The 9,616-nt window shown below is 46.8% G+C and overlaps 2 protein-coding genes across 2 annotated transcripts; both read right to left on the reverse strand.

Moving 5' to 3' along the window:
- Positions 1 to 33: 33 nt before the first annotated feature.
- On the reverse strand, positions 34 to 4,698 carry LOC103773468 (lipase member H-like; the record flags this gene model as incomplete). Its single annotated transcript, XM_008940835.1, has 3 exons — positions 4,647 to 4,698; positions 779 to 1,146; positions 34 to 142 (listed from the first exon to the last, which is right to left on the reverse strand). Coding segments are annotated over exons 1-3 (529 nt in total), but the record flags the coding sequence as incomplete, so codon positions are not given.
- Positions 4,699 to 7,202: 2,504 nt separating this feature from the next.
- ANAPC13 (anaphase promoting complex subunit 13) lies at positions 7,203 to 9,340 on the reverse strand. The gene is made up of 2 exons (XM_008940834.1): positions 9,226 to 9,340; positions 7,203 to 7,468 (listed from the first exon to the last, which is right to left on the reverse strand). The coding sequence occupies exons 1-2, from the start codon at positions 9,322 to 9,324 to the stop codon at positions 7,343 to 7,345; spliced, it is 225 nt and encodes a 74-aa protein (XP_008939082.1). The 5' UTR covers positions 9,325 to 9,340; the 3' UTR covers positions 7,203 to 7,342.
- Between the last annotated feature and the right edge of the window lie 276 nt (positions 9,341 to 9,616).

Below are 9,616 nucleotides of genomic sequence, written 5' to 3' on the forward strand. Positions count from 1 at the left end.
GAGCTCCCCGCCCCGCTCCCCGGGAGGCCTTACCTGTGATCCTCCCGAGCCTGCCGCCAAACATCTGCCCCACGAAGCCACAGATGTGTGCCCCCAGGCTCACTCCTATCATGTGCAGGGAGTCCAGGGATGCTCCGGCCACCTGAGGTTTAGAGGGACTTGTGGTCACGGATTTTAGGCAGGTGAAAGGCATAAAAAAAAATATCACGAGGAGGACTATGAACACATCTGCCTACTTCTCCCACTTCTTTTGAGGGAGCTGTGATGAGAACAGTTCAGGCAGTGGTTGTACTTCCCTGGGGCAGTGACTATAGGTGTGGACAGCAAGGAGTGTTCATGGGCCTCGTGAGGACAACTCCACTTGCCCATGTGTGGTTCATGCAAGAAGTCAGCAGACACAGTGACCCTAATGATCCAGTGTTGTCTTTGCCTGTGCAACAGCTTAGAGGAGCTGCAAAGTGTAGCTGACCCTCATAAGCTGACTTTTGGGTGTCCAGAAAGTGGAAATAAGAGTTTATGTGTATGGGAAAACGTACCTGTAGAGTTTTGTATCCAGAACCGTAGAGACTTAGAGTGTAAACTGAGTATTGCCACAAAACACCATGGTACCAAGACCAGGGGTAGAATTTGGCACTGCAGTGTAGCTCTACTTCCAAAAATTAAGGTATTCCTTTTTAGGAGTTTCTGTTCCCAGCCATCCTGTTGTTGTTAAACACCTCCTTTGTGCCCTCTATGTACTGTGTTAATGACTGCATCATGGGGTGAATGTTCAGCTTACCAACATTTCATCAATAAGTTTCTTCAGAATCTCAGCAACTTTTTTGCAGTTTCTGGAAGCATAGTTGTAGATGAGAGTTGTTGCCCCTCGGTTCCAGTCCACAAGGATGACGTTCATGTCTTCTACAGAAAGCAGGAGATGTACCAGGTCGGGGATCCAGACCGGGGCAGAGCCTGTGAGTCTGTATCCGTGGATGATGAAGGTGGTTTTCTTGGTCACATTGAGATACTTGGAGTCTGTTGAATGCAGCTCTTCAGCACAGTTTTGGTTCTGCCTGGTGTAGAGCAGCAGCTTCACCTTCAGGTCTGTCCCTACCAAGGCGTTGCCGAAGCTGAGGGCTGTGAACGCAGGACATGTCTCCTCAGGATCTGAAACGAGCACAGTGGCAATCCTGAGGTTAGCACCAAAGCGTTTGCTTGGACCTTTTCTACCTGCCAGGCCTGCAGAGGCACAGAAACATGTTGTGAGCTGGCTGAGCTGGGGCTGCTCCCTTCCTCTCCATCATGTTCCTGGTGAGTTACCCCGAAACGTGGGTTTTCTTCCCATCTTAGAACAAAGAGAGCAAGGGCACCTTCTCAGAGCAGCGTTCCCTCAAACAGCACAGTCCTGCTTCTACTCGCCCCAAAAATCCCACTAGTGTGAGGAAGGTAGAGAATGACAACAGGGATGGTTTCTGTACTGGTTTGAGAGCACACTTACATGCTCTGGACAGGTTCTAGGGTAAAGAGATATCCTCATGGTCAGTTTATAACTTCAGTCTGGAGCTGAGAAGCTGCAGAGGATCTTGCTGTTGTGAGGGGCAGCTGAAGGCTTTGTTTGTGTTTGCTGATGCAACCTGCTTATTTCAGCCTGGGACTGCTATTTCAGAAATGGGGCAGCCTTTGAGCTTGAGATAAATTACTGATACTGCTTTATACACAGCTGAGGAGTAACTGAATTTTGTGTAAGTGCTGCTTTATGGGACAGCCTCTGCCATTTGAAAGCCTGCCTTTGTTCCTTGCTTTTCCAGCAGAACACCAGCTGAGCTGTCAGAGTCCAATACAGTCTGACAGGGCACTGGCAGGGGATGGAATAACTGTCTCCAGACAGACACTGCTTATTAAGACCCTCCCAGGTTTGGTAGCTGCTTCCTGGCTCACAGTGCTTTCCCCCAAATCCCCTTAATCTTACAAAAGAACCTTGTGGGAGCAAGTGTCTCTCTCACACATATGCCTTTGGCTGCAGTAATTGTTCAGGCTGCAGTTGCTGGAGAAATCTTCCTGATTTTTTTTTTTTTACTTAAAAGTCTGTGCAGTAGGTAGAAGGGTTTAGAAAACCTGCATGAGAATTATATAAATGCTATTTGCCCAGCACACAAAATAATCTGCTCAGTTCTGCTAATTAGTTTGTAGAAACCCCAGGGGCTCCAGAAATAAAAGTTAATAGGCTAAAAGGATGTTGCAGTTAAGTCCAACTGGGTATTTTAAATTGCTGCCATAAATTCAGAAATAAATTTTAACATTTGAAATCCATGGAGTCCTTCCTGTATAAAGCCTCTGGTAAAAGCCATGTAGCAGAAGAGGAGCTTTGGAAAACGTGCCCTCAGCCAGGCCCAGTGGACACTGGTGGGTATCAGTGGCCTTTGAACTGAGGGTGTTGTGCCTCTGTCGTGCTCAGATCAGGGTGCCCAGGGGCAGTGTGACACTGGGCTCTGCTTTGCAGGAGTAAAGGTGACCTGGGTGGCTCTCTCCTGAGCAGCTTGTTCTTACAGTGCCAAGATGTTCCAGAGAAACAGCAGCAAGAGTTCTCCTTGCTCCTGTGGAGATCTGGAAGTAACTAGCAGAGGGAAGTCACCATTTTTTGCTGCTACACACCAGCATACTCAGTGACTGCCCTCTAGGTGCTACTGCAACATAAAGAATGCAATCCCATTTATTTCTTACTAATAACTAGAAACTGTTTTAGTCATTGTATAGTAGTATTATGTAGTAAGGTTAATCACCTTTACATGGCCAGAGCTGTGGTAAGACAGGCAGAAATGCCAGGCAAGCATGACTCCTACATGGTGCAGGTTTGCACTGATTACTTCATTAGTTTCTAGATCTCCTGCACTGTGCTGAGACTTGCCCAGAGGAGCCCAGTGTTTGTCACCAGAGCTGCCCAAACCTTCTGGGAAAGAGCTTTGAAAGAGCTGATGGGCATTTGCTAACACCTAGCACAGGAACTGTGTAAAACCCCTTGTTAGATCTGCACCAAGTCTGTTAGATTCGTTCTATTTCGATTCACAAAATCAGATCAGTGCTAATAGTGGGGGGAAAAGCTGCCAGCTTCTCTTCTGGCAGGCTGGTGCATATCCCAGACTCATCCACCATGTGTTAGAAAAGCTGACACATGAGGACAGCCAGTTATCCTGGCTCTGCTCTTCATTCTGATAGGCACAGTGAATCCCACCCAAATGGCTGGAAGCTTCTTTCAGTTGCCAACATGATTTCTCTGGTGGGGCAAGAGGCTTACTGAGATTAACTCTGCAAGCAAAGAAGTGATGTGGACACTTCCAGCCTGGCACTGGACTTAACCTGTGCCCAACAGACCTCTTCCTTCTAGGAAAGGTGAGTAAATGTGGCAGTTAACCCAGTGTCCCATTAACTCACTTCCAGCCCTGTCACAGCCATTCCCTTGCTGAACAGCCCCAGACAATTCACTTTCCTCCTTCTGCTCCATTTCTGGTGGGTAAAATAGGGTGGGGAAACACCAGTTTCCTGGGCAGGGTGCTCTGAGAGCTCAGCACCTGTAGCAGGGGACGTATGGATCTGTTAAAGTGATGTTCCTAAGGGGGGCCTGGGCTTCTTTTGTCTTGAGCTGGAGGTCAGCCTCTCTCTGAGGTGGTATCACAGCAGGAGGGGCATCTTCAGAACAACCTGGTTCTGCAGTGACATAGGTGTCTATTCTGAAGCTACACACTCCCAGGTGGGAGTGTTCTGCTCATGGGAATGGTCCCAGGCAGACTTGGTGGCATTTACACCAGTCAGGGACACTTCAGGCCTGTGTCCTTCTCATTCCTTTGTTGGAGATGATGTTCTTGCCTGGGCTTTTTACAGCCTTATGCCTCAGTGATGAGCTTTAAGCACACTTCACCACCACACAGCAAACATCAGCAGCATTACTGAAGATTTCTGTCACTTCTCCACACAGAGGGTGTGTTCTCTACATACAATTGGTCTTCAGTCTCTCACTGGGTTTCTTGGGTTCCTTTTCACACAGTTCTCTTTTTCCACTTACACATTTCCTCCAGCCTGTTGAACAAACTAGGCAAAACGTGACCCTAAGAGGACTCCAGAGAACCTGATGAAATACAGCTTGGTGTACTGGTGGGGTTTTTTTTTTCATCCTGTTTGTTTTCCCTGCAAAGCAGAGAGCTATAACTTGACTTGCTCCCATGTGTATGCTAACACAAGGCAGTACATTTGTTTATTGTTACACAGGTTGATTCTTGATAGGGCTGTGAGGATATCAGATGAAGCTTATTGTTCATAACCAGTAATTCATCCTCTGCGTCTGTCGTGTGAGGCACTGCTGAAAAGAAATCATTCTTCTCTGAAGATTTCCAGTGACATTTTCAGTGTCAATGGATAATACTTTTATAGAAGAGAAATGCTGGCGAAGTGAGGAAAAGATAATAAAAATGACTTCTGGTTTTACATCTGGAACTGCTAAAGCTGACTACGTCCCTGTAACCAGTGTCATTTGCTTTGCCAAAATAAATCATGCTAGTGAAAACCCCTCTGCAGTAACTAATGCAGAGGGGGAGATCTATTCATGTTCCTGCAAAGCACAGAAAGCCTATTAGATTTTTACAAAAAACACCCAAAGCAAATGGTTGATTTCTTACCTGCTTTCCCCCCATACAAAAGGTAGATGAACACTGCACACAGCCTCAGCATATGGGCTTCCACATGGAACTTCTACACCTCAAGGACTTCAAGGATCCCACAGTTTCTTTGGCATGTGTCTGCTGTCTCTGGCAACAGCTTGCTCTCTTTTTTTGCTGCCAGTAACAGTAGGTGTGGTGAAGGGAGGAAGTCACCAGCCAAGAAATGAAGAACAATCTGTAGTTATACAACTAAAGCTTCTTCTTAAAAAGGTGGGGCAACTTCCACTCTACCAGGTTGCCTTATTTTGAATATAGTTTGCCCTGGGGAATGACTAATCTGACATAAATGGTTTGGTATCCTGCTGTGAGCAGCAATTCAGCTACACGTGTTGAAACTAAGGAACTCATTGCATGGCTGTTTGTCTTTTGCAAAGAATGTCAAAAGCATCTGAGATCATGGGTGTCACTGCAAGTCTGATAGGCATCTGGGCAGGGCCAGCACTTGCTTTCCCAGGGCCCTGTGTTGGTGACAGTCATGATGATCCCTGCTCTCCCAGGTCCCTCTGGCTCTCCTGAGCACTGTGGCCCAGCATCCCTTCTCCCAGACCCCAGAGGCACTTGTCTGACACTTGTCAAACCCCCCCACACACCAAATTTTCTTGCACACCTGCTGGTGCCTCAGGGATCCAGCTCTAATTCAAGTAAGAAAAGCTTTTTTTTTTTTCCCTGCTGGTGGGAGGAAGAAGATGGCAGATGCAAAGACAACTGTCTGGGGCAGGAAAGGTGGATTTCCAGTCTGAAACTGGAGCTGGAAGATGTAGTGGCAAAAGTGGAGAGGTGAGGGTGGTGGGGAGTTTGTAACAGGGTGGAGAGGGGAGGAGAGTGCAGGAGAGAAGCTGTGTGATAGCTTTGCCTGATGTTTTCTTAACAAATTCTTCTAACCTAGGCTAGGTACAGGGAGCATGGGGAGGATCAGAAACACCTCATCAAGCACAAGCTCTGGTTTTGTCCCCAGGTGAGGATCCAATGAGGAGCTGAACTCAGTTCCCAGCTGCATAGCTGTTCCTTTGGTCCATGCTGGACACATCAAGTGGTCTGGCTTTACTGATCCTTGGGTTAATCTTTCACCTGCTGGCTGGCTGTAGCTCCTCCCTGTTTGGACAAGTGCAGGCAGGGATTACACCTCAGACAGAGGTGTGCACCCCACAACACCCATGATCTTTTTCACCAGCACCTTGAGCTCTCCATCCTCATGTAGCTCAGCAATCCCAGGCTCAGAGGACATGTGCTGTGCTGTGACTCCATGTGGGAATCACAGAGGCAAAGTTGTTTTTTCTTATTTTGAAGAGTATAAACACTGAGAAAAGACATCCAAAAAACTTCTGTGGAGTCTGGAAGCTGCAGGCTCCAGGAAGTGCTTCTGCTGATGCTCTGGTAAAACACAATCATATGAAACATTGTTTTCCTTCCAGTTCCTTTCTCACCTCCACCAGCAATCCTAAACTCTTGTCAAAATATTTTCTCCTTAGCAACTTCTGCCAAGGGTGTGAAGGAATCGGTCCAATAGTGAAACATGCAGGATGAACAGAAGGCTTTTACCTTTTGCAAGAGAGATTTGAGAATCAGAGAGAAAAGGAGATAAAGAACTTCAGAGGGCCTTGCCTTTCTCCTCGGCACAAAAAGGGGTAAGAATTCATTGCCTGAACCTAAGCCCCACTTGTTTCTTTTCCTCACCACTTCCCTCAGATTTCCAGCTCCCATCTGAGCCAGCTCATCCAAGTGGCTATCAGTTCAAGATGGCACTGCCAGGCTCCTCCTGGTGACAGAGCACTGAACAGGCTGCCCAGGGAGCTTGTGGAGTCTCCTCTGGAGACAGGTAAAACATGCCTGGATGTGACCCAGTGCAAACCTGCTTCAGCAGGGGGGTTGGACTAGGTGATCTCCAGAGGCCCCCTCCAACCCCTACCATTCTGTGACTAATTCCTTGCAAATCTCAACCATCCCTTGAAAGACAATGATTTGGGCTCACCACCATTTTAGCAGAAATCAGGCTGTTTACAGGACACATATTGGCAAACATACCCAGGATGTCAGCACTGCAAATGTTGTCCACCATCCAATCCTCATCCTGAGATAAGGAGCTCAAATAACCACTTGTGTTTATAGATTACTTTCAGCTCTTGAATCCTCTTGACCAATCTTTCATGCCTGGCCCACCCACACAACCTTCCCCAGCCACATGCTAGCTGAAGATAGTAACAACTAACTTAGGGCTGTGTGGTTTTTGTACTCTGACCACAGAATTCAGAGGAATACTTCTTGGGACTAAGCCTTCAGAGCCAGAGATGATCCCATTGTGAGCTTTGAAATCAGTTAACAACTTGAGACAGTAAAAAGTAGTTCTTTTATCACAGGTAGGAAACATTTCAGATTAAAATTGGCACTAACTGAAGAACAGTTTAACAGAAGATGATAGGAAATAATTTTACATAGGAGAAACACTCTGATATGAGCTCTGAGGTGTCAGCCACTGTCATTTCATGCTCATTACAGACACATTAAACTGTGTTTGGTCAGTGTGAGTAGAACCTTTGCTTGACCCTTTTGCAGAAATGTTGTTTCCTCCTTAGAGAAGCTTATGGCAGCAATGGTCAGCTGAAAAATATTTCTTATATTGCATTTATGCATCTGTTGTGTGAGACCCCACTGATGCACTAGTTTCCTGTGGGTGGAACATTCTCGTGGAGATACTGGAGGGCCAAATCTGTCCACTTCATTTCTTGCTCTTTCACAGACTCAGTTGTGCCACCGTTGTCTTGCTCTGGTTCAGGAAGCTCATTCTGAGGACAAAACAGAGGTAGAAAGCATTCCACACAGAATACACTGCCTGAAAGGAGCAGGTTACTACGACTTCATGTGGATAAACACAGAAATCCACAAATGAGGCCAGAGGGTGCATCTGAACAATATGTATCATACATACTGAGCCATTTAAAAATCAAACCAAGCCCAGTTATGAACAGTGTTCTTTTCACATGAATATGGTGTTTCATATGAAAGGTAAATTGGTTTTCCAGGACCCTGGGGCTTTGCTATGCACATGCAGTGAAGGAGGAGAATATACAGCAAATGTAAAATAAGTAACTAATAGTAGGATGCAATTATTCCACTGCTTGTTTGCAATGTGTTTCTCCTGCTGCTGCCAAGAGTACAGATACTGCCTTTATTACAGCTGTTAGTAAGACAACTGGTTCTGTAACATTACTTTCCTGTGGCAGGTGAGAACTCCTTCCTCCTTCCACAGGCTGAACTCAGGTGTGGCTGTGCAACAGCAGAACCCAAAAACCCCTACTAGGTGCAACACAGAGCTGCTCATGACACAGTACAGAGAGGTTCATTTTAACTGAGGTTTCATTTTCCTTCCTTTTATTATTTGTTCTCTGCGTGGCTGCACTGGTGCAGTCACACTGAGTGTGTGTGTTATTCTGCCAGGCACCATTTGAACAAGAATTTCTGAGTTCTAGATCTCTGGAAATCCCAGCATGAGCTAAGTCAAACTTTTCAGTTTTGAAAACAGGGTATGAGTTGAGCCCATTTGAGTTCCTAGGAGTCTCCTGAGTGAGCACTGGATCAGATGCTCATGACAGGCTCAAATACCACTTTACAGCCATTCTGTTGGCTCCTCTACAGTGTCAGGAAGTCTCCTGTGAGTTTGTGCCATTGATACATGATCAGAGCAAATCCCTGGGGATCTTTAATAGTCACAGCCAGGCCTTTCTTTATCCTGTCAGTTGCTGAGGGGTTCTGGCTCTGAGGCTGCCATCTGTATGTGACTGTAAGCAGCTCAAGAGATGGCTGTAAGGAAAGAAGCAGTAATGTTTGGACACAGGGCAAAGGCAAATGTCAGGTTGCAGGGAACTAGTTTATAATATTCAGCCTGCCTAATAAAGGTTATCCCAAGCAGAAGGGGCTTTGGGCTCTTGTATCAGGGCATCACAGTTTTGCCAGATCATTCCTGCAAGCCCAGATCCTGACAGGAAAACTTGTGTGCTGGATATATGGATTTTAGAGGTGTGTAGCTGCTCCTTGTCCTCTCTGAAAATTCAGTCAGTGGTGTAAAGGCTACAGCTTGAGCCATGTAACTGGCAAATTTGGAAGTGTCTCTGTGCTAAAAGAAACAGCAACCTATCAGTCCCCACATTTAGCATGACTGCTTTGTCAGTGCTGGCCAGGGCAAAGCTTGTGTGCACCAGAGAGGAAAAGGAAAGGGAAGATCCTGGTGACACGAAGGGGAAGCACAGAAAAAGGACGATTCTACTTCTCCCTGATGGCAAACCCAGAATTGTGTGCTGGGAAGAGCACCCTGGTTCCAAGGAGATCTGACAGCTGGTCAGGAGAAGATGGAGAGAAACATCCATGTCCTGATACACACACAGGAACGACTGGCACACAGGACAATGAAAGATTCGGGTCCATCCTGGGCACCTTTAGTACAAACTAGCTGCGTGACACCCAGTACTCTCTGTGCCACTTCTTGGAAGGGGCTGAGATAAACCCATCAGTCTTAACTCAGATTGATAAGCAGCAATTCACCTACCAGAGGGATGGCCACATCCTCGTACGGCAATTTGTCTTCCCTCCATGCATCATCGATCAAATCCAGGATTCTGCCGTCCCTCTGCACTTCGCTGTCCATCCTTGTAGCAGGCGGGTTCAGCTAAATCTGTGACACAAAGCAGGCGCTATTTCTAACATCCACATCCCCAACCGAGCAGCTGGTGCTTGAACTAGGGGCTTGCTCCAGTTTTGAATCCAATTTCTATCAAGCTCAAACTTTTAGGGAAGACCTTGTTTTTCCCTAATCCACTCCAAAAGGGGCTATGACCGCAGCAGAGCTGCTTCATCTGAAAAGAGCGCTCTCAAACTGAAATACCCCCCGGGACCGTGTCAGCAGCGGGCGGCCCGAGGGTGCCGGCGCTGCAGAGCAA

Source organism: Merops nubicus, unplaced genomic scaffold, assembly GCF_000691845.1.
Source record: "Merops nubicus isolate BGI_N331 unplaced genomic scaffold, ASM69184v1 Scaffold9255, whole genome shotgun sequence".
Taxonomy (NCBI): domain Eukaryota; kingdom Metazoa; phylum Chordata; class Aves; order Coraciiformes; family Meropidae; genus Merops; species Merops nubicus.

Bases quoted from the DNA above. Each gene is read 5' to 3' on its own strand.
- ANAPC13 (XM_008940834.1), bottom strand. From the start codon at position 9,324: ATGGACAGCGAAGTGCAGAGGGACGGCAGAATCCTGGATTTGATCGAT. The intron at 7,469-9,225 runs GTAGGTGAATTG...TTTTGTCCTCAG, and splicing joins AGGATGTGGCCATCCCTCTG to AATGAGCTTCCTGAACCAGA.